This window comes from Pleurodeles waltl, chromosome 11, assembly GCF_031143425.1.
Source record: "Pleurodeles waltl isolate 20211129_DDA chromosome 11, aPleWal1.hap1.20221129, whole genome shotgun sequence".
Taxonomy (NCBI): domain Eukaryota; kingdom Metazoa; phylum Chordata; class Amphibia; order Caudata; family Salamandridae; genus Pleurodeles; species Pleurodeles waltl.
The window spans coordinates 876,587,293-876,612,712 of NC_090450.1; the positions used below are offsets into that span (position 1 = coordinate 876,587,293).

Sequence of the window (25,420 nt, forward strand, 5' to 3'; positions counted from 1 at the left end):
AGCAGTTAATAGACAATATTTTGGACTGCTGTCTGTGGAGGGTCAAAACGTTTAGAAAGACAGTAGTGGACAACCCTTCTCCATTTGGCTGCATAGCAGGCTCTGGTTGTGTGCCTGCAGGCTTCTTTAAGGATGGTCATACATTCTGAAGGCAGGTTGAGGTACCCAAACTCTAGGACTTCAGAAGCCAAATCTAAGATTGAGCTTAATGGGGTGCCTTAGAGTGTCTTCACTTCAGACGATCTGGCAGATTCAGAATCTTCTTGTGAGCCACTAAAGACAGTGGGAGGAGAGTGGTGAGCCAGGGGCGTCTGCCCCAGGTCGGGACCACCAAGACAAGAGTGAGGGATGTTTGCCGAAGCCTGCAAACCACGAACCGAAGAAGCTGGTGAGGAGAAGTGAAGACAAATATCCCTGACCAGTTCATCCATAGTGTATTGCCCATGGACTGTGGGTGAGAGAACCTGGGGGCAAAGTATGGACATTTTGCATTTCCTGCAGTGTTGAAGAGGTTTATGTGGGGAAACTCAAACAGTAGAAGGAATAAAGAAGAAGTTGGGGGTGGACTTGTTGATGCACCCTGCTGAGCAGGTCTGCAAAGTTGTTGCTCACTCTTGTTATGTACTCTATGAGTTTATGGACTCAATTATGTATTGCCCACTAACAAATGCCCTGAGCTATAGCGGACAACTGCAGAGGGTGAGTGACGTCCTTTTTCTTTAAGTAAACCATGGCAGTTGTGTTGTCTACCCGAACAAGCATCACTTTGGGTTGGATGCGAGGGAGGAAGCTTTGAGGGCTAGCTGGATTGATAACAATTTCAGAATATTGATGTGGGGACTCTGCTGATTGGGTGTCCACCCCCCTCTGATGGTCAGATCCTGTGAGTGCACCCCCAACCAGGGAAAGAAGTGTACATTGTGATGGTTGTCTGCGGCACTTGGTCCAACAAGAGGCGGCCTTGCAACAGGTTGTTGGCATTTCACCACTGCAGAGACTGAGGAATATGGCCCCAAATCAATACTAGATCTTCCCAATGCTTGTGACCATTGTGCTGCTAGGCACTCCTACGACGGATACATGCATAAACTGACACGTGTGACTATAGCAATGCAGAAGGCAATCATACTGAGGTGCGCTTTCCCAGTGACAGAGTTGAGTATATCCTCCGGGAAGGGCTGGACCTGAATGTGCTGGAGATAAGATTTCCTGTCACTGATGGTAAAGCCTATTCTGCATAAGAAAAGTATGGTGTTTCGGGTATGCGCTAGGCATTGCCATTTCATTCCGCTCATGATAAGCCAGCCGTTTAAGGGAAGACATGGATGCCGTTCTTTCTCAGGTGGGCAGCTACCTCGGCAAGAAACTTTGTAAACACTCTGGGAGCTTTGGTCCCTCAAAAGAATAGCACTTTGAAATGATAATCCCCCTTTACTATGATGTTCCCTTTACTATGATGTTCAGAACCCACTGGTCAGAGTTGATCTCTGTCCAATGGAACAGAAACCCTTGCAGTCATCCCCCAACAGGTTGTGGGGAGGGTAAGGGAGTCACTGTCTTGCTGGTGTGGCCTCTTTGGAGACTGCTCCTTTGCCCATGTCTCTACCATTGCTATTTCTGTGCCATCCCCTGTAATAAATAACCCTAAGAGGGCCGCTGCAAGTGTTGCCTAGGAAAGGAATTGGATGTTCTAAGGGTAGTGGTTTTTGCCCCTCCACAGTATTGTGTGTAGCGAAAGGAGCAATGGGCATATGAAGTCTGTAAGATACCCACTCCCTCAGCCATTCCAGTGTCCTTTTTAATTTTTACCAGCATTTGGTCAGCTTTCAGGCCAAACAGGTGTTCCCTGTTAAAGGGCTGGTTGACCAGATTCTGCTGCACTTCTGGCTTAAAGCCCGAAACACACAGCAAGCGTGCTGGCGGAGGAAAAAAACTGGTGTTTACACCACAGGCTGCGCTGTGTGCTGCAGCTAGGGCATATCAAACGTTAGCATTCGATATAATTTTACACTCCACACCCAGTTCCTGACCCCTCTTTTTACACTGGTCTGGGAGGTGTTGAAGCAACTCCACCGTTTCCTCCCAGTGGGCCCTATCACACCGAGAAAGTAAAACCATGGAATTGGCGATCCGCCAATGCGTAGCAGACTGGGCAGCAACATGTTTTCCTGCTGCATCTATCTTTTTACTCTGCCAGTCAGGTGGGGGTGCACTCCCCACCCTTGAAAGTTAGCATGTTTTCGGGCTGTGTGAACAACCAGGAAGTCAGGTGGCAGTTGACCCTGATTTAGGGAGGGCTGGAAGTAGATGCCTTATATTTCTTGTCAATCTTAGGCATGATTACTCGCGTCTTTAACGTTTCCCTAAAGATTTCAGGAGCAAGTTTAAGCATCCCTTTCAACATGTGCAAATATTGCTTGGACCTGTGGGTGGAGAGTGTCTCCATAAGAAAGTTGGCCTCCTCTGGTTGTTTGTGCATCTCCAACTTGTAGAATGAGGCTGTCATTTGCAGTGTCTCATGATATGAGGTGGTGTCACCCGGCGGGGAAGGCTTGGCTGAATAGAGGCCAGGGTTGGTATCGTCAGGGGGCTAAACAATCATCCCATGGGTCGTCATGGGGTTGTGGGTCGTATGGTGTATCAAACGTGTTATAGGGAGACCTGGGACTATCAACTCCAAACCCAGAAGGAAGGTGAAAGTCACAAAAGGTACACTGGCAGCAGTGGTGACGTAGGAGTGGAAGAGGAAGGTAAACGAGGAGAAGGGTGAGATGGAGGTAGATGAAGCAATGGAGGTGCAGAAGAGCTGCCTTTGTCATGTGATAAGGCTTCTTAAGTGCAATCTTCGAAGGTAGATTCAAGGCTCTCTCGAAAGTCAATTACTTCTTGGGAAGAATAGGGCCTTTTGCCTTGAGAGGTAGCTAGGCTAAAATCCATCTGGTCTCAAGATGGATATGGATGCACAGCTGTCTGGCAGAGGAAACTGCAGTGGACTTTTTTTTCCAGAGCTGAGGAAGTCCGTAGGTCTGCCGGCACCAAGCCGGACTACAGATTTACAGGCCTTCACTCCAAGGCTAGCTTCATGGGTGCCTTTGAGGCCGGAGTTGAAGAGATGTCGAAGTCGAAGGGCGTGGCTTCGATGAGGACTTCTGCGGCAAGATGTGGGTGGGCGTCAAGTAGTTCTGTGCCATATGGCCTTGCAGAAGTAGTTGACTGGAGGCCTTGTGGCAGGCCTGCAAGCTCAAAGCTCAACCCCCTCAAAGACGATGCTCGGCTTCTGAGTGATGCCTAGGGGTGGGACGTGGTGTGTCCATACTCACTACGCCACTTTTTGTTGCTGGAAACTGTGCAGCTGGAGGTTTGTCCACTTCGGCATTGGAGTCGGAAACTTCCCTCTTTTGCAAACACTTTAGCCTCTATGCTGGAAGACTCTGGCTTCTGCTAGCCCTTAGTGACCTGATCTCCGAACAGGTCAGGAGCATTGTGCGCTTGGTGTTGTGCCACTGAAACAACTGGCTATGCAACAATTAACAGTAACGGAGGGTCTCTTTACTCCGGAAGGCGAGACACGCTGAACAGGATGCCTCCTGGTGGTCCAGGGATAGACCGAGGTAACGCAGCTGATGGAGTTCTGTTCTCAGGTATTTCACTAGACAATTCGGGCATTAGCTGCATGGAGTTCTTTCTATCACGGGCACATTCTCTGGTGTTGAGGAATCAGTAGAGCCCCAGAAGGGTCAGGCCCCATATGGGGCATCGAAGATGTTAAATAACAGAGCTGAAGAAAAAGGGAACACAACATTTGGGACCGATCAGTAAATGCAACTGTTATTTCTTCTGACTAGTTTAAGGATCCATGCGGGCCCGACGACAACACCACATGGTGTCGAACCAGAGCTCGAAGGGACACGTCTGAACCAGACAGCAGATAAAAAACAATCTACCTATGGAGTTGATGCACATGCTCGCCAATAGGAGTCACTATATCTTGTGACTTGAAAGACATCTTTGAAGAAAAACAACTTGCACATGTTCAATCCCAAAAGTTGATGGCAAGAGTATCCACAGCAAGTGTATCTACAGCTACACATGCCACCAACATAGATGTTACCTATCACAGGCACAGTGTTTTACTTATTCCGCTTGGGATAACAGACATAGCATTTTTCTACATTGGGGATGAAGGGTGTTAAATGGCTGTTATAAATATCTGGCATTCTGTTTTCATGATTCCTTGATGGAAAAACTAATTCGCTATTTTGTGCTTGGAAGGTTATGGGCATCAAGTGGCTGCTGAATACATTTTCCACTATGCTCTAACGTTTACTGTTGGGAAAACAGAAACCGGTCATTTTTAAATGGGGGATGATGAGTGATACATATCCCAGGCACAGTGTATTTACATATTCCTCTAGAGATAATGGTCATAGGGATTTTCTACATGGTAGATGATGGGTGTTAGATAACTGTTACGTGTACCTGGCACTGTACTTTCAAGATTACGGTGAGGAAATAGTAATTAGCTATTTTAGGCATGAGAATTATGGGCTGTAAGGGCTGTTAAATACATTTTACACTATGTCCTAATGTGTCATTTTGGGAATATCAGAATAGCTAATATTTACATGGCCATTAATGGTCGGTAAATAGCTGCTACATATCCTGGGCACAGTTTATTACTTATTCCGCTAGGGATGATGAGCATAGCAATTTTCTACATAGGGGCTGTTAAATGTTAAATGGCTTTTACATACACCTAGCACTGAGTTATCATGATTCTGGTAACAAAATGGTAATCATCTATTTAAGGCCTTGGCGATCGTGGGCTTCAAAGGAATGTTGAATACATCTTCTATGATGTTCTAATGTTTCCTGTAGGGAAAAAGGGAATAACTAATATTTTCATGGTAGATTATGGGTGTAAATAGCTGCTACAGTCCCAGGCATATCACTCAAATTGTCCCTACAGAGATAAAGGGCATAGTCATTTTCTTCAAGATGTATTACATTCCTGCTACATCTAACTGGGACAGTACTTTAAGGATTACTGTAAAGAAAAGGTAATTAGCCATTTTACACATGTGGAATTATGGGGCATAACCCTTTAACTGCGGGCATCGGCCAATGACCGTTAGCCATTGGCCAACACTAGGGAGGCATTAAAAGAATCATCCGGTGCGGAAGATGCTTCTTTTTTGTTTTTAAAGGCTGGGTGCAAAGTGGAATCTCTTTCACTTCAGCCCCATCCATCCATCCTCTCACCAATCTGTGAAGTCAGTGCGCCTCCATCCCTAATCCCCACTGAAGTGACCAGAAGAAAGGGGTGTGTGTTCTCCGCTGCATCCAGTGGGGATTTTGGGCCTAATGCAGCCTCCCCAGTTTAGAGGGAGTCATCACTGGAAAGAGAAGAGTCTCTCCTTTCCAGTGATGCCCTTTTCAAAATATTTCCTGCTTGTGGATCGCAGACAGACCAAAATCCAAAAGCAGGACCCACTGGACACCAGGGATTGTTGTCATTTTGAGAGCCAGTCCCCCAAGACATGGGCCAACCCTCATTGGGGGCATTTGCTTTTCCAATTGCGGAGATTTGTTTTCCATTGGGGGCATGATTGCTTTCCCACAGGGGAAAATTATGGAAGGCACAAATTTCTTTCTAGTGGGGTTTGGCTCCCCTGGTGAATGGGTCGAGCCCATAGAGATAATTTTCTTTTTCTTTTTTTAAATAAAATATGTTGAGGAGGGAAAAAAATGTCCCCATCACACAGGTAAAAAAAAAAGGGACACATTTACAAATCAGGGCAGTTTCGAACTTGTACATACACTTTGTGTAAGTGTTTTGCAAGGCGTGGGAGACCGTATGCATCGCTTGCTTGTTGTAACATCAGAGAAATCCAAAGTGAAAAACAGACAAAAAGAAGGCTCATATACGGACTCTTCTGACCACTCCTTTGGACACTGTCAGATAGGCTTATTGGCCAGTGTCTGGGGGTGGCCCTTACAGAGACATGTTTAGACCCCCCACCCCCAACCCCGAGGGGGGGGGGGGTATGGAAAACTGTTTGTTTTAACCTGGGGGGCATGCCCAATGAAGTCGCAATTCCTCCCCCAATGAACCACCAGGGAATTTGTGGGCCCACGTAATGGGCAGGTTGTTAGTTTTATTTCCCTGATCTTTTATGACACATATTACCTGCTGCAAGCCCAAATGCATAGAGTATTCTACACCTACACTGCTTGCCTTTAGAAAATAAATCTGGACCAGATGTAGAAAGAGTTTGCTTCATGTTTGCATGACATTTTTCACGCATACTTGATGCAGAGTCCTTGTTGGGATTTTACAAAGCACAGCAAATGGCTGTGTGTATTGCTTTGTTTAAAAAAAAGGCCACAGCGCATTTATAGGAGGCATTCGGTGAGTTGTCTATGGGCCTTCACAGGCATTGGTTTTTACTGCAAATCCATATCTAGAAAGACTTGTAAACATGGACTTGCTGCAAAACGCGGTGCCTGTCTGAGGCTGGCGTAACAAGGAGAAATATTTTTCTTTAAGAAGAAAGCCTGAAAGAGTAGCTTTTTATGCAGCCAGATGCCACTTCCTACACAAAAATTATCCTGATCATAATGCAAACACTCTTGCACCACGGTGCAAGAGTACTTGCTTTGGTGTAAGGCAGCACACAGTGTGCCAAGCGCATAGACAGCAGAAATGTGCAATTTTTTTGACGATCTGGTGAAGTTCTGCTCTCCCTAGTTGACGCAGCACAGCAACTTTGCTCACTATGTTGCATCATTTCTCCCCTGAAAAATGTTGTAGTACTGCAGGTGTTGCATGTTGAAGTAAAAGTTTGCTTGCAAGCGCAGCCTGTGCTTCACAATGTTCTTAGCAAGGTAGACAACCCAGAGAGCAGTCACATGCGGTAACAAGTACAGATGAAGTGCTTTCTTGGAAGCACCCCAATTTAGTGCACCCCAAATTCCCCCGTTCACTGCGAACACTAGATCTAAAGTAGATAAAGCAAATCGTTTGGCTATTGACTACGTCCATCTATTTTTGGATGCCGACTTCCTCGATGAAATTGTGCACCAAACAAATCGGCATGCAGAGGGAGCATGGAGGCACTCATGGGCCTCATTCTAAGGCACACTGGTGGACTCAGACTGCACTTGAGGAGGTGAATACATTTTTGGGCCTTTCGCTCAAAATGGGGGTAGTTCATAAATCAAGCTTTCAGTCCTACTGGTCTACTCTCACAGTTTGGTTAACACCCATCTTTGCACCGTACATGAGCAGAGATTGTTTTTATTTCTATTGCTGCGTATTTTGCATTTCAACAATAGTTTTGCTGCATTGCCACTGGACTATGCAAGGTTGTTTAAAGTTTGGCCTGTCGTGGAACATTTGTCTATCAGGTTTATACTCCCGAAAAGAATATGGTCATTAATGACCCTTTGATCCTGTACAAAAGGGCAGTGTTTGTTCAGGCAGTACATACTGAGAAACATAGGTTGTTATGGCAACTAGCTGTATGTGCTGTATGAGAGCACTACTGGCTATGTATACAGCCTGGGGGTGTATACAGAGAAGGAGTCTGCTCTAAACCCTGTAGGTTGCCATTCTACACTAGGAGTCACAGCAAAGACTATGTAGGACTTTGTACAACCACTCTTTTATTAAGGTTATAACATTTATGTGGATACCTTCTATAAGGGAGAAGACCTGTTCAGTGGGCTGTACAAAGCTGGCACTGGGCATGCAGTACAGTTCAATATTGCTTCAAAGGATTCCCGCAGGAGCTTGTTTGTAAGAAGCTCCAAAAATCCCAGAGCATTGTATTGTGTTTGAACAAACTGCTCACAATCAAATTCTCTAAGAGACTCAACAATCCATGATGAGAGCACTTCCTCCATCATGGTTTGGGTCAGTTGGCCAAAGTTCACAAGCCCACCTCTATACTTGATTACAACAAGTACCTGGGCAGAGTGGATTAGGATGACCACGTTCTTCGCCCATTAGATCCAGATGGCTACATACAATGCATATGTTGCTTTTCATCACCACAGGAAGACTGATGTCTGTCCTTCACTTTTAGTTGACCCTCACTGAAAGTCTAACAGTTACTGAAGAAGCACTCTCCACTTCATCTGCTGGGAAGGAAGTAGCAAGGATGCAGGATCAACACATTCTTGCAACAGCTAGAAAGACTCGACAATGTCATAAGTTGCAGAGTCTGCTGAACGTGCACAAAATACATATTTTCTTGAGTTTCAAGTAGCTAGAAAATATTCAGGACTTTGAAGGGAACAGAGACACACACAGGTAGGAAAAGCTAAGTATAGGTGTTCCATCACAGGAATATCAACTAGGAAGAAGACAGATAGTCAAGGTAGTAGAAATACAGATGCTGTCACTTTATCTTCAAAAAAGGACTCCACCCCTTCGGGTTGCACCCACCCCATTACTCAGTTAGTCCCTCACTCAGCTAAGCAGATGACTTCCAAAGCATAGAAAACGCAGCAGCCAGCCTCCCTTTCAACCTCTCACCACATACACACTCTGCACTCCAAAGAACCTCCCATCCACAGCTCTCTTCAAACTCCTGACACACATTAAGACCCTAAAATAACTCTGGCCCAGCACACCTCAAAACTGCTGCAGATTTGAGAAACCTTCCAGACACCTTTGCTGAGCACTGAACTACTTTGCTTCAAACGTCTGGTATGACCTGCACTGCTACTGCATCTGCAGCAGAATCTCCTCCCAGGTATTAGCACCCTTTACAAATAGAAATAACATTATAGAGAAAGCTTCACCCAATGCTACACGCATAGGTCATATAATTGTCCTGCCTGAGGTGTTCATCCTTAGTTCCCAAGGTACATATGATCACTTAGTTCAAGGAATGTGGGCCTCAGAAGACACTCTTAGACAACCCCCAATTTGCAACCACAAACTAGGAGTTGGATTTAGCATAGTGAGTGCACTAAAGGTGCATGAAGGACACACCTACTTGAGCCTCACATAGCTCTCATGAGTGCAGTTAGTGAAGGTTCACTAGGCACACATTCAGTAATACTCAGATCATCAACGGAGGTGGATACTTAACATGTATTTGAACGTAGTCAATAGTTTTTTCGTTTTTGAAGGTAGTTGAGGCACCAACCATCAACATGTCTGGCCATATGTGTTGGTGGGTTTGCATGCAAGTTGGTTGATGACTGGGTGAGTGATGGTGTGACTGCCATGTGGCGTATGAATGTAATGGGCCATCAAATCAGGGCCAGCTCCTTCTGGTCCGCATAGGACCAGTAGTTAACCACCAAGAGGCGGTCCATCCAATAGTACAACTGTAGAGCTGTAGATCTGGCAATGCGATATCTCCATCGACTGTCCGTCGTGGAGTGCCTCTGTCCCACAGAAAACTCCTGACATTCTGCCTCCAATGCTTGGAAAAAGTGATCAATGACCTCAAACATCAGATTTTGCAAGGTGTAGAGGCACTTAGGGAGGTAAATTATTTTATATAGGGCTCTCAGTAGGGAGAAATGGGGCCTGCACCAGTGATCAACATCTCTGCAGAAGTGCTGCAGAATTTGTTTTGCATTCTTGTCATAGAATAGTTTGCGGTCCATGGTTACATATATCCCCAGATAAGTGAACCCGGTGACATCCCAAATATGCAGGATCCAGTGAGACAGCAGGTATGCTATGGACTTTCCCCCAGTTGATCTTTATGCCATAGAAACGTCCGAAGATCCACAGGATATCCAGAATCCTCAGAAGGGAGTGGTCTGGATCTGCAAGGTATAGGAGGATATCATCTGCACATAGAGAGACCATGTTCTCTCAATCTCCATCCCAGCGGAGGCCATGCAGCTGCCCACCCATCCCAACCCAATTTGCCACAGGTTCCATCACCACTGCCAAGAGTAATGGGGAGAGGGGAAAGCCCTGGCTGGTGCCCCTGCCGAGCTCAAATTCAAAGCGTGCCATTTGGCCGCACACTTGCCATCGGCCTGTGATAGAGAAGGCTTACCAATGCCTGGTATACGGACCCAAAGCCCACACGCGCCAACAGAGCCATCAGGTAGGGCCAGTACAGGGAATCAAGCACCTTCTCAGTGTCTAGAGCCAAAATATGTAGCTAAGATCTAAGTTAGGCTGCCAAAAAGCTGCACAGATTGTGCCTGGTGGATCTGTACATCATGAACCCGGACTGGTTTGGAGCCACTATGCCATCTAACACTGGTAGTAGGTAGTTTGCTAGTACTTTCACAAGTATTTTAGTTTCAATATTCAGGAGGGATATTGGCCTAAATGAAGGTTTCCCAGTTTCGTAGATTAAAAGAAATGGTGCATGCCCACGACCCCAGGGGAGCTAATCGTGCACCCAGGCCGTGCAGTATAGATCATACAACGGTTTGATCACCTTGCTTTTGACATTTCAAAAATACAGGGGAGAAGACATTTGGACTCAGGCCTCCCCGCTCTAGATTTGGACTAGGGCCTCGGCGATTTCTCTCAGTGAGGTTGGCCTCCAGGGAATTTCTGGACTCTCTACCTAGGCAAGGCAATGGGAAATCGTGCACAAATTTGCAGATGTCCTCCCTTGCCTCATGGGAGAGACATGGGGTATACAGATGCCTTAGGTGCCATGCAAAGGTCAGGGCTATGTCTGTGGCTGTCTCTGTCAACTCCCCCAGTTCCATGTGAACTGCCGGAATCCATCTCTGGCCTTGCTCCTTACTGGCCAGCCAGCATCTTTTCTGCCTTATTCCCTGTCTAGTACAGTTTGTTATGCTGTGCTCTGTAAAGTGTCCTTGCCTCCTGATGGACCAGATGCCTGTAATCCTCCCTGAGGCAGGTCAGGCTCATCACCAGTTTTGGGTTCGGTGCTTCCAAGTATCTAGCCTCCCTTGATGTCAGTTTCCTTTCTGTGTCCACCACCTTATGGAGTGCTATGAGGTGGCCTTGCACTATGTCCTCCCAGAGAACAGCCCTGGAGGTCACTGATCACTTGTTTTCTTGGAAGTATTGGGTGGACACCTCCATGATGTTGCTTTGGGTGGCCCAGTCCGTCAGCTCCCAGGGGGACCAATCGCTCCGTAATGATCAGGAAGTGGTCTGAAGCGCCACATGTCAGATAGGCTTTGGTCCTATATCTGTATCGTTGGGATCCAGGCATCAAGAAGTAGTCTAGTCTTGGCAACGAGTGAGATGTGTCGGTTGTGTGTGAGTACTGACATCATCATGACCAGGTATGGAGAATGATGTGACAGGTATCTCAACACCACTCACCTTTTTATTGTTCTTCAGAGCATTCAGGTTCCATGAGATAATCCTAAGGGAGGTTTCCCTACCCAGTTCTTGGGAAGGCATCCGTACTGAAATCTGTGAAAGTTCTGAGTCACGTCATCTTGTCCCCACACCAACTTTACCCAGTGTCCAAATCCAGTCACCACAGCCTCCCTTAACTGTCCCCCCCCCATCCACCTGCTCTGCTACCTTATGTTGCAAATATAAAACGAGCTGCCTTCCACCAATGCTCGAGGCACCTGTCGGCCCCACAGCATTGTGCATTCCTTACCATTCTGTCCAGTTCTTCAAATAGGGGTCCAGGCTGGCCGGCCCTGCTGGCTCGGTCTCCAGTTGGAGCACAGTATCACCAAACTATCTCCACAGCCTACCTCCCAAGGAGACTGTCTAGTGTATCCCCACCCAGTGTCTCATGTGACTTCATCACCCATCATGGAAGGGACCTTCGAGAGGGCCTGGTGTTCAGCATTCTCCCTAGAGGCAATCCATCCATCATCCAACTTTCCTGAATCTCTGTTCAGTAACTCCTACCTGTTCCCAGTAGGCTGCAAGAAGTCCTGTTGTAGTTCCGCAACCACCTTATCTCTATTTATTGATGCCTCAACTATGGGGGGGAGAAGAGGTCGCCCTGGAGCGCCAATGCGGAAATCGTCTTGGTTGTTGTGTCCGCCATTCAGAAGAGTTTTCTGAGTCCTACTCAGATCGCATCAGATTACCCTGACTTTCCAGCTATTCCCGTACCTCTTTAGCTTTGGTAAAAAAGTGAGTTTTTCTGCTCACCGTAACTCGGAGGCGGGCCAGGAACAGGACATAGTTGATGTTGAGGTGCTGCAAGTGTTTTTTTAACACTAGAAATGCTTTGCATTGGCACTGCATCATCGCGTATACGCTCATTTTGCTACACTTCATCTGCCAGGGCCCATGAGACTGTGCGAGTTGCAATATGCTGTCCTACTTCCTTAAGTCGATCAGTCGGTCACTATTGGTCTGGATGGTGCTTCATGTGCCAGGGGCCAACCTGGAACCCTTTGTGCCCTCTTCACTGTGAACACTGTCTACATTTTAATAATTCAGAGGATAACCGTTGCTCTCCATAGAGTTTTGTGAGGGTCTCTTCACCTTCATCAGCACTCCCATCAGGCATATATTATTTCATCAGCTTCCTCAAAGCTGAACAACAGAATGTCCACTAATTTCTACAGCTTTCATGGTCTGGCCTCATGATCTGCAACGGAGAGTCTGAGCTCAGCCGTTTCAGTGTCCATGACTCTATCTGCCAGTTTTTCGTGGTCTGCTCTCAATAAGACACATCGATCACCAATGCCTTGATTTTCTGCTCCAATGAGTCACCGTCTGGATCCGGCCTTCAGTGGCGACATCCCCGTTTTTGCAGACCATGATATTGGGTAGCATGTCTACGCCTGTGGGTTCAGATGAAGCCCTCTCCTTTCAGCAACTTGCTTATGCAATCTCCAGGTATCACCACTCTTGAGTCTCCAAACCAAGAATCAACAAGTGGGTGGCAGCACTTACCAGTCTCTACCAGTCCCCTGGTGCTCTAAGCCCCTTAAAGGTCGTTTGCCAGCCTTCATGATCCAAGTGGGTGCCTCCGTTAGATCTCTTTGTGAGGTGTCTAGTCCTTAGCCCTCCCCTTCAAGTCTAGTCCTAGGTGTACCAATCCCAGTGGGCCCCCAGTTAATAAAGGCCTCACTGCCCCCCCCCCCCCCCAGGACACCTCTGCAATGCATGCACACTCTCTTGTAGCTCCTCTCACCGGGTCACCGCCTCAGGGATTGCCTCTTTAGTCACAAGTCACCTCACAGCACCTCCAGAGGGAGAACAGGAGTCTCCAGCAGTCACCCCCAGAGGGCTCTACGAGCCAGCAGAAGGGGGCAGGGCAGCACTCACCAGTCCCCACTGGCTTCCTGGGTGATGCCTGTCTCAACAGGACATACTGCAGAGGTCTCTGCAGTCCAGATGAGTGCCTCCCCCTGATCTCGGTGTGGGGTGTCTAGTCCTCACCTCCAGCCCGCAGGTCTACTCCTGGATGTTTCAGGCCCCAAAGGGTTCAACAGGTAAAGCAGGCTTCCCCGTGCCAGGTAGCTCCTCCGCAATGCTCACTCCCCCTGCGCTCCTCTGGCAGGGCCACTACCTCAGGAATCGGCTCTCCTGCTATATGTCATTTCTCAGCATCCACTAAGTGGGGAGACTCATCTGACTCCTTACGGCAACAGCTATGCTCATAGGGGCCTCCTCCTAAATCAGCCGTGCAGTCTAGAGCTTGCCAACATCCCCCCCCCCTCTTTTAGGGCATGATAACACATTGGTGTGCACCCAGTTCACCACAGCTGCCCAGTCTCAGCTTCACTGCCGTTTGCAGCTGAAATTTTACATGCCTTCGACAAGGGCGTGCGGAGCAGCCACAGCTGCCCCCAAATCCGTTTAGTGAGCCACAACTCCTGGCAGGTGCCTCCTCATCTCTGCCCCCTCCCCCCTAAAGCGTTTCAGGGCCACAGGGTTCAGGGACATGGGATGGGCATGGCAGGATGCTCCAGGCCAGCGTCCGACTCAGTTCCTGCCATGGTCACAACCCATTATTTTATAATGCTGTTGGTATTGGTGTTATAGTTGCTCTAAGTAGTGCTGTACTGTAGGGTAAAGGATGCAGTTGGTGATATATGATGTGGGTGGTGTAGGCTATAGGTGGTAGTGAGGAAGTAACAGACAGATGTAGGCTGTGTAGAGAGTAGTTGGAGGTCGAGGTATAGGGTGTAGATGTGGCACATGAAGGAGTGAATAGGGGGTTATTTAGGTATACATTGTAACAGCGAGTAGGTGTTGTGGAGTTTGGGTGATTTCCTAAGTTGCATTTGGAGCAGGTGATAAATGTGGTGGTGGTGTAGGATGTGTAAGTGGTATACAGTCTAGATGAGGAGAGGGGAAGTACAGGGTGTACTTGGTGTAGTGGGTAGTGTAAGGTGTAGCTGAAGGAGGCAGTTGTGGGAGGCACAGATGGCAGCAAAGGGTGGATTTATCTGGTGGCATACGATGTGAGTGAGAGGGTTTAGGTTATGATACAGGATAAAGGTGGTGTGGAGTGTGTTGTAGAGTTTAGGTTGTTTTGTAGGTTGTGGCAGTGTAGAGTATGGAGAATGCATGTAATGGTGTATAATGTATGTTGTGGTGTAGTGTTTAGGTAGGTTTGTAGGTAATTATAACTGTGTATGTATGTTAACAGATGGTGCCGGAGAAAGGCTGAGGTGTAGATGGCCATGTAGGTATAACTCGGGTGTGCTGTATGGATTTCGGTTCAGGAAGTGTAGGGTATAGGTGGTGCCTCAGTATGTAGGTAATGGGTAACGGGGATAGGTATTCTATAGCCTAGGTAGATGAATATGGTGTGAGTGGTTTAGGAAGTAGGCAGAATCTAGTGTGTAGTTGGAGGTATAATATGTAGATAGTGATGTAGGTGGAGCAATAGGATGCAGGTGGTTTTGGGTCTCAGAGAAGGAGTCGGTAAAGGAATGAGAAGGCGTAAATTGTGATGCACAGTGTAGTGTGATGTAGTTTTATGTAGGGTAGAGTTTGAGAATTAACTAGGTGTGTCAAAGGTGTTGAAGGATGCAGTAAGTGGTAAAAGCTGTAGATGGTTGTTTAGGAGCAGCTGGTTGTTAGTGCAGTGGTTATGACAAACCATTAAGAAAACCAATTAAAATGATGGCAGCTTTTTCCCATGAGGGAAGTGGAGGTGACCGGAGATTAGGAACACTGGCATCTATTTGTAGGCCTGTTAGTTGTACAGGGGTGCCTTTCCATAAAGCTTCTGAGATTTTCTTATTACCTATAGTCTCAGTCCTCCGGTGATGTTGTTCTCAATATTTAGCTCTGGTTTGTCTCGAATACTGTGGGGTTTGCCCTTGGGTGCAGGATTAATATGGAAAGAAGAAATATGTTATGTTGGATTGTGAGGGAGTCCGGTCTAATTAATTGTAATGTGGTTATGTGAGTTTTATATGTCAGAGCTGTGCTTACATAATGAGTTTCTATGTGGTATATTTTAATGCTGGGGCTCTTCGGATCAAAATGATGTGTGCCTTTTTGTTTATGCCAGATTTCTAGTGTTTTGATAGTATATGAGATGTTCTGTCTAATGTGCTCTCCATCCATGTCTATGGACTTTAAAGGTTAGTGCTTTTGAGAGCAGCATACTTGCTAGCTATGTGTAATTTCTGTGCCCTGTTTGTTACATGTGGCATGTGCTAATACGCTCTAATGGATCTTGGTGTCTGTACTATCTTCGTGACTAGTCCTTTTGGAAGCAACGGATTGCTGAATAAGAACCATACAAAAAAGGGCAACTTGTTATTCATTGTGATAGCCATCAGTTATGACAAACCATTAAGAAAGCCAATTAAAATGCTGGCAGCTTTTTCCCATGAGGGAAGTGGAGGTGACCGGAGATTACTAACACTGGCATCTGATGATGGCTACAACTGTATTGGAACAAAACTGGGTCTCTCTGCAGACCATCACCTGGTATGGCTCATGCGTCTGTGATTAGGTAAATGGTACTTTAGACTGGGAAGGAGAAGATGAAATGCCTCAATGGTTCTAAAGATCAGGCAGCTGCAGATCGTTCTTCTCGGGGTTGGGGATAAAGTGAAAGAGTGGAAAGTGAAAATGAGAAAGTGTAAAAAGACCAGCTCCTTGGAGAGAAAAAAGGTCTAGGTCTCAAAAGGGAAGGTAAAAATCAATTTTCAGTGCCCGTTGTCTAGCGTGACATCTCTTCAGCAACAAACCACTGACCGAGAGGCTTTGCCATGTCCCCAGGACAACATTTGCTACAGTGGGGATCCGAAGAAAAGGTGGGAAAAAATCAAACGCAGTGATATGGGAAATATTAGCAGGTATCAGGGAAAGAGAGAAGAAATGTCTATTGACAGCAGGCTTCCTACAAGGAAAAGGCCCATCTACACCTTGTAGGCAGCAGCAGGGGAGTGACAAAGAGGAAATGTACTGGAGCAGCAGACCCTACCTTTTCACCTAGTCACACATTAATGGATCAATATATGCATTTTAGTCTTTTTTGTTATAACAAATTCTAATAAAACTGTTTAATTGCACCAATTTCTGAAAGATGAAAAGCCAAGTATATTGTGATAAGATTCAAACTCAAAATATACAGGCTATAACCACTGTCACCTAAACGTTTACAACTAATTAGGCTTTCCTCTGCCATTTGGTTAAAAGAGTCTTGTACCACTGTGGCATGTACAGTGTGTGCTCTCTGAGTGTTTCTTGCACTGCTGCTGCAGTAGAGAGTGAGAGAGAAAGAGAGAGAGAGAGAGAGAGTGTGTGTGAGTGAGAGTTAGAGTGAGAGAGAGAGAGAGAGAGAGAGAGAGAGAGAGAGAGAGAGAGAGAGAGAGAGGGGCACTTCTTTTTGGCCGTTCACATCGACAAAATGCGGTGGGTTAATACCACCACCGAGATACAGCTCAGTTAGTCAGTGTCACAGGTAAGCCATAGTAGCCAATGCCCGACAGGGGTGCTTCTAAAAACCTTTTATGCATAAGTATGTATGTATATATGGTGTGTGATGACAAGAGCTCTTGACAGAGAGTTAAAGTTGCCAGTAGATGAGCTCTAAAAACATCTATGGTTGCAACAAAGTTATGTCTCAAAATCTGCTGCTCAGAAACCTCTCTCAAGAAAAACAAGTTATTAAGAAACTCCACTGTTTTCTAAGAGCGCTTGCAAAGAGCAGCTGCCAATAAAGAGGTCCCAATCCTGATGACGTCACCCACATGGCTTGAAAATTAAATTGCCTCTAAACCATCAGGTCGAGTAGCATAAAAAATGAAAATGTCACTTACCCAGTGTACATCTGTTCGTGGCATCAGTCGCTGAAGATTCACATGTTGTGCATAGCCCGCCATCTGGTGTTGGGTCGGAGTGTTACAAGTTGTTTTTCTTCGAAGAAGTCTTTCGAGTCACGGGACCGAGGGACTCCTCCTCTTTGTCTCCATTGCGCATGGGCGTCGACTCCATCTTCGATTGTTTTCCCCGCAGAGGGTGTGGTAGGAGTTGTTTGTTAGTAATAGTGCCCATGCAATGGAGTGAATAAGTATGTACCTATCTAAGATTTAATATATTTACAAATGTACAAAGTTGAAGCTAACTTCCAAACGGCTACAGGCTCCCGGGGAGGTGGGTGGGCACATGTGAATCTTCAGCGACTGATGCCACGAACAGATGTACACTGGGTAAGTGACATTTTCAGTTCGATGGCATCTGTCGCTGTAGATACACATGTTGTGCATAAACTAGTAAGCAGTTATCTCCCCAAAAGCGGTGGCTCAGCCTGTAGGAGTGGAAGTAGTCTGAAATAAGGTTCTTAGTACGGCTTGACCTACTGTAGCTTGTTGTGCTGATAGCACGTCTACACAGTAGTGCTTGGTAAATGTGTGAGGCGTAGACCATGTGGCTGCCTTACATATTTCGTGCATTGGAATATTCCCTAGGAACGCCATGGTAGCGCCTTTCTTTCTGGTTGAGTGTGCCCTTGGTGTAATGGGCAGTTGTCTTTTTGCTTTAAGGTAGCAGATTTGGATGCACTTAACTATCCATCTGGCTATACCCTGTTTCGATATTGGGTTTCCTGCGTGAGGTTTTTGAAATGCAATAAACAGTTGTTTAGTTTTTCTGATGTTTTTAGTTCTGTCGATGTAGTACATTAGTGCTCTTTTGACGTCTAATGTATGTAGTGCCCTTTCAGCTATGGAATCTGGCTGTGGGAAGAACACTGGTAGCTCTACCGTTTGATTTAGGTGGAACAGTGAAATAACCTTTGGCAAAAATGTAGGATTGGTCCTTAGGACTACTTTATTTTTGTGTAGTTGGATAAAAGGTTCTTGTATTGTAAACGCCTGAATTTCACTTACTCTTCTTAGAGATGTGATGGCGATGAGAAATGCAACTTTCCATGTTAGGAATTGTATTTCGCAAGAGTGCATAGGTTCAAAGGGTGGACCCATGAGTCTTGTTAAGACGATGTTGAGGTTCCATGAAGGAACGGGTGGTGTCCTTGGTGGTATAATTCTTTTGAGGCCTTCCATAAATGCTTTAATGACAGGAATCCTAAATAGTGAAGTTGAATGGGTAATCTGCAGGTATGCGGATATTGCTGCTAGGTGTATCTTAATGGAAGAGAAGGCCAGGTTCGATTTTTGTAAGTGTAGTAAGTAACCCACTACATCTTTTGGAGATGCGTGTAATGGTTGAATTTGATTATGATGGCAATAGCAAACAAATCTTTTCCATTTGCTTGCATAGCAGTGTCTAGTGGATGGTCTTCTGGCTTGCTTTATGACTTCCATACATTCTTGTGTGAGGTTTAAGTGTCCGAATTCTAGGATTTCAGGAGCCAGATTGCTAGATTCAGCGATGCTGGGTTTGGATGCCTGATCTGTTGTTTGTGTTGCGTTAACAGATCTGGCCTGTTCGGCAACTTGACGTGGAGTACTACTGATAGGTCTAGCAGTGTTGTGTACCATGGTTGCCTTGCCCACGTTGGTGCTATCAGTATGAGTTTGAGTTTGTTTTGACTCAATTTGTTTACTAGATATGGAAGGAGAGGGAGAGGGGGAAAAGCGTACGCAAATATCCCTGACCAGTTCATCCATAGGGCATTGCCTTGAGACTGCCTGTGTGGGTATCTGGATGCGAAGTGTTGGCATTTTGCGTTCTCCTTCGTTGCAAATAAGTCTATTTGAGGTGTTCCCCAACGTTTGAAGTAAGTGTTTAGAATTTGGGGGTGAATTTCCCACTCGTGGACCTGTTGGTGATCTCGAGAGAGATTGTCTGCAAGTTGATTCTGGATCCCTGGAATAAACTGTGCTATTAGGCGAATGTGGTTGTGAATTGCCCATTGCCATATTTTTTGTGCCAGCAGGCACAGCTGTGTCGAGTGTGTCCCCCCCTGTTTGTTTAGATAATACATTGTTGTCATGTTGTCTGTTTTGACAAGAATGTATTTGTGAGTTATGATTGGTTGAAATGCTTTTAATGCTTGGAAAACTGCTAGTAGTTCGAGGTGATTTATATGCAGCTTTCTTTGATGTACGTCCCATTGTCCTTGTATGCTGTGGTGATTGAGGTGTGCTCCCCACCCTGTCATGGAAGCATCTGTTGTTATCACGTATTGTGGCACTGGGTCTTGGAAAGGCCGCCCTTTGTTTAAATTTATGTTGTTCCACCATAGAAGCGAGAGGTATGTTAGGCGGTCTATCAACACCAGATCTAGAAGCTGACCCTGTGCTTGAGACCATTGTGATGCTAGGCACTGTTGTAAGGGCCGCATGTGCAACCTTGCGTGTGGGACAATGGCTATGCATGAGGACATCATGCCTAGTAGTTGTAATATCATCTTCGCCTGTATTTTTTGTGTTGGATACATGCGTTGTATAATCTTTTGGAAATGTTTAACCCTTTGTGGACTTGGAGTGGCTATTCCCTTTGTTGTATCTATTGTGGCTCCTAGGTATTGTTGTACCTTGGACGGCAGAATGTGTGATTTTGCATAGTTGATGGTGAAACCGAGTTTGTAGAGGGTTTGCATGACCTGATCTGTGTGGTGCGAGCACCTTGTCAGTGAGTCGGTCTTGATTAGCCAGTCGTCTAGATACGGGAATACGTGTATTTGCTGCCTTCTGATGTGTGCAGCCACTACTGCTAGGCACTTTGTGAAGACTCTTGGTGCAGTTGTTAAACCGAAGGGCAATACTTTGAATTGGTAATGTATTCCTTTGAATACGAACCTTAGGTATTTCCTGTGCGACGGATGTATTGGTATGTGGAAATACGTGTCTTTGAGATCTAAGGTTGTCATGTAGTCCTGTTGCTTTAGCAATGGTAACACTTCTTGTAGCGTGACCATGTGAAAGTGTTCTGATTTGATGTAGGTGTTTAGTGTTCTGAGGTCTAGGATTGGTCTCAGTGTTTTGTCCTTTTTTGGTATCAGGAAGTACAGTGAATAAACTCCTGTGTTTATTTGTGTCTTCGGTACTAGTTCTATTGCGTTCTTTTGCAATAGTGCTTGAACTTCTATTTCCAGAAGGTCTGAATGTTGTTTTGATAAATTCTGTGCTTTTGGTGGTATGTTTGGAGGGATTTGTAGAAATTCTATGCAATAACCATGTTGGATAATTGCTAAGACCCAAGTGTCTGTAGTTATTTCCTCCCATTCTTGGTAATACTGACCTATTCTTCCCCCCACTGGTGTTGTGTGGAGGGGATGAGTGACATGTGAGTCACTGTTTGGTTGTAGGGGTTTTGGGGCTTTGAAATTTTCCCCTATTCCTAGGGAATTGTCCTCTGTATTCGCCCCGAAAGCCTCCCCTTTGGTACTGTCCCTGGTAGCTGGACAGTGTTGCCTGTGAGGTGCTGGCTTGTGTGGCTTGACCCCGAAACCCCCCTCTAAAGGTTTTTTTGCGGAAGGTGCTGTAAGTGCCTCTGCTCTGCGGGGAGTAGAGTGCGCCCATGGCTTTAGCAGTGTCAGTGTCTTTTTTGAGTTTCTCAATCGCCGTGTCCACTTCTGGTCCGAAAAGTTGTTTCTCATTGAATGGCATATTGAGCACTGCCTGCTGTATCTCTGGTTTAAAACCAGACGTTCGTAGCCATGAGTGCCTTCTTATAGTTACAGATGTGTTAATTGTTCTTGCAGCTTTGTCCGCTGCATCCATAGAGGAGCGTATCTGATTATTAGATATGTTCTGTCCTTCCTCAACCACCTGTTTCGCCCTTTTTTGTAGCTCTTTGGGTAGATGCTCAATGAGGTGTTGCATCTCGTCCCAATGGGCTCTGTCATAGCGCACAAGTAGTGCTTGAGAGTTAGCGATGCGCCACTGGTTTGCAGCTTGTACTGCGACTCTCTTTCCGGCTGCATCGAACTTGCGGCTCTCTTTATCTGGGGGCGGTGCATCCCCAGATGTGTGGGAGTTGGCTCTCTTGCGAGCTGCTCCTACTACGACGGAATCTGGTGGCAGCTGTGAGGTGATGAAAACAGGGTCTGTGGGAGGTGCTTTATATTTCTTTTCCACTCTTGGTGTTATAGCTCTACTCTTGACCGGCTCCTTGAAGATTTCCTTTGCGTGCCGAAGCATTCCTGGGAGCATAGGCAGGCTTTGGTAGGAGCTATGGGTGGAGGAGAGGGTGTTGAATAAGAAGTCATCCTCGACTGGTTCCGAGTGTAGGGACACGTTGTGGAACTCTGCTGCTCTAGCCACCACTTGTGAGTATGCTGTGCTATCTTCCGGTGGTGAGGGCTTTGTAGGATACGCCTCTGGACTGTTGTCCGACACTGGGGCGTCGTATAAGTCCCAAGCGTCTTGGTCCTGATCACCTTGGCTCATGGTGGTGTGAGCCGGGGAATGTGATGGAGTTTGTGCCGGTGAAACGTTAGTTACAGGTGGAGGAGAGGGTGGCGGAGTTACCTTTTGAGAGGGTGGCGGAGTTACCTTTTTCACCATTTTTGTTTGTGGTGCTTGGTCTGATTGAAACTCCAGTCTCCTTTTTCTCCTAATAGGGGGAAGGGTGCTTATTTTCCCTGTTCCTTCCTGTATAAAAATATGTTTCTGAGTGTGGTCCACTTCGGTGGATTGCAACTCTTCCTCAAATCTATGCTTTCGCATCTGAGAGGACAGTGATTGCTCCTCTGAATAGGAACCGGTAGTTGGGTCGGTTGCGGGTTGTTTTGGCACCAAAACCCTGTCTGTACTCTTTTTCGGCTCCGAGGTGACCTTCTTCTTTTTCGGAGTCGAACCCTCTCAGCGTCGATCTTCCTCGGTGCCGCTGCCTCTGCGTCGAGCAGTTTCGGCTCCGCTATCTCGGCGTCGATGTTTTTCAGCAGCACTTTCTCGGTCCCGAGAAGGCTGCGTGCCGGTGTCTCGACCGGAGTCGGACGATCTCGGCACCATTTCGGCCTTTTTCGGTGCCGACGGTCAGTCACTGAATTTATGGGTCGAGCCATGGCCTGGTGGCAGTGGCGTCCCCTGGGCCTTGTCACTTTTCTTGTGTGCTGGCTTCGACGTCTTACTCACAGTTTTTTGGTCGTCGAATTCCTCGGAGTCCGATTCATTAATCGATAAGGTTTCTTCTTCCTCGTGTTCCTCGAACTCTCGGTGAGCTGTCGGCGTGGACGCCATCTGCAGTCTTCTGGCTCGACGGTCACGGAGTGTTTTTCGGGACCGGAACGCACGACAGGCCTCGCAAGTCTCTTCACTGTGCTCAGGCGACAGGCACAGGTTACAGACCAAATGTTGGTCTGTATACGGGTATTTGTTGTGGCCTTTAGGACAGAAACGGAACGGGGTCCGTTCCATCAGCGTTGTTTTACACGCGGTCGGGCCGACCAGGCCCCGAAGGGGGATCGAAAACTACCCCGAAGGGTACCGGAGCTCTTCACTCTTCGATTCGGTGTCGATTCTAACTAAGCCGATCCCGAACGCAACAATACCGACGTCATTTTTCCGATATTTAGCTAACTTTCCGTTCCGAAACCCGGAGCGAAAGGAACACGTCCGAACCCGATGGCGGAAAGAAAACAATCAAAGATGGAGTCGACGCCCATGCGCAATGGAGACAAAGAGGAGGAGTCCCTCGGTCCCGTGACTCGAAAGACTTCTTCGAAGAAAAACAACTTGTAACACTCCGACCCAACACCAGATGGCGGGCTATGCACAACATGTGTATCTACAGCGACAGATCCCATCGAACAAAAAAGTTACTAGTCCTACAAGTCTACATTGAACCTAGCTTTCCCAAGTTAGGAGTGAAAAATATATTTTAAATATACAATTATTTTTTTCAAAAGTATGGCATTACACCGTTGTTGGTGGAAATCTGGACTAATGGATCAACTGAAGAGATGGATGTTCATCCTAATCCCAAAGTGTGGCCCTGGTGTCACAAAGTAAAAAGAGTGCTGCAATAGCTAACTGAGGGATGGGAGATCAAGCAACAAATGTAGACAATGTTGTCACCAGAGATAAATGAGCGAGGCAAGGTCATGTATCCGTTAACATTCAGCAAATATAATAAAAAAGAAAGCATGCTTGCAGTTGTCTTTGCGTCTAATGCTCACAGATTTCAACAGTCACACTTCCTACAAAAGCAGAAGGGGGAGGCCACTTTCACACAACGTAAACTGCAAGTGGAGACTTTCATAAAACAAGTCCAGTTTATCACAAAACAATTTAGTTGGAATAGGAAGATTGAGGAGCTAGAGTTAGAGCTAATAATGTACAAATTTCTATTGCTGATCTAGGATACATCCATGGAGTCCGTCAAAGAAGGGGTATCAAAATCATGGCCAGTGTATTTCATATGACTATTTTGAAAATCTGCACTGATCCAGCCCTCCTGGGCCTTCATCGAACTTCCCTGAGCTAAGGTGTATTCTTCTTGTTAAGGAACTAAGCTTAGCTGTAGTCTGCAACACATCATGAGCTAAAGCAGCATCAAACCAGCCTTAATGGATGAACCTGGACTTTCCAGCTATAATGATATGATCAATTCACTTCAACAAGGTGCTATTGAGACTAGATAATCAAATGTAGGGGATGCTCTCCTCTGTTAACCACCTCCTTGTACTAGAAGGCTTAATCTTCAAGCATCACTTCAAAGGCTCTATGCACCTTAACTCCTCTCTAGCAAGGGTGTGTTCTGAGGGCTGTTTCCCATTATCGACATGTAACATGTTTTAACTGGTGTACACCATACCTTCAGGCTGAACAGAGGCATAATATACCATTTCAATTCCAGATTCTCAGTTCTAAGAACAAAACGTTGATTATTATTCATGAAAGTACAAACAACTTACTTCCAATACTGGGTACTCTTCCAGCGACGGCGTTTCCACCATAGCATCCAAAACGTGTTCACACAGACTGGCAATAGCGTCAATTGAATCTAGTACTGGATTCATTATAGCAGGAAACTGTAAAACGGGTAGTTAAAATATGAGAAATCACCACTTCCAGTATATGTTATTATCGCTACATTTTCCAATTGACCGAATGTCCCTGCAGTTCATCCCCTAGTTGTTTCTGCCTAAAACCTTAATCCCAAGCTACCTATTTATGCAACTATTAGCCTCAAATGATTGCTTTTATAGGTACTTTGCAAATCGTTTTTTTCCACTGATGTACACCTGTATTTAAAACAGATCTACTGGCCAATTGGATATATGTTTTTACCAGGTGGGCACACCACCCAAAACATTTCAAACGTCTGATGAGTGCCTCTACCTACCACCCCAGGGAATTAAATAATTTTTCTCAACAGCCTTGGCAAATGACCTAATGTTTCAAAATGCCCAAAAGTAGAAAACAATCTTTGTTTCTCAACGTTTCAACATGGAGTTGATGTTTTCACGCTCGCACTTCATAATATGTCCATTTCCTCACAGCTCCACACTGGAGCAATATGTCCTTCTTTCTCTAGTCAAACCCTTGAGAAATGCACGCACTCCTTTGCATCGAAAATCTGAACAGTTCTGTCGATTCTTTGCTCCCACAAACATAGCACTAAACATTCAACAATTCCCTCTATGACAATTAACCATGTCAACATTCGTTCTCCCTTGAGATCTTAAAGAAGTAGGCATATCCTCTCTCCCTTTACACTGTGGGGAAATGCTCAATCTGATTTTGCCTTTAATTTTTCTCACCCCCTAACCTGATGTCATAACTTTGGTGTCATTCCGAATTAGGCTTCTCTCATTCTACATCTTCACCATACTGAACAGAAGGTCATGGTCCAACTGTTTTTCCCAAATCCTGTTTCTGTGCATCATCTACCTACAGAATCACAAATCATGACCAACCCCAAATATAAAGTAATTTCCAAATCCCTCATTCAGCTCCCCATATTTTTGCCTTCTAAGTAGTTGGCAGAATTAGGAATGGCACTTTAGCCCCAATCAATTTTTTTTTAATACTTTTCAATGTTAGATCCCCATCTTTTTGTGGGTGGCTGCTAAGTCAGATAGTGGGTGACAGAATGGCTTTACAGGACCCACTTTGACTAGATCTCCTCAGTTAATATTCC

The 25,420-nt window shown here is 45.9% G+C and overlaps 1 protein-coding gene across 1 annotated transcript in view; it reads right to left on the minus strand.

The window, feature by feature from the left end:
- MVK (mevalonate kinase) overlaps positions 1-25,420 on the minus strand; it is a 165,883-nt gene that overhangs the window by 22,258 nt on the left and 118,205 nt on the right. The window contains exon 9 of the mRNA XM_069214735.1: positions 24,192-24,308. Coding sequence (XP_069070836.1) covers positions 24,192-24,308 — 117 coding nt within the window. The remainder of the gene's footprint in view (positions 1-24,191; positions 24,309-25,420) is intronic.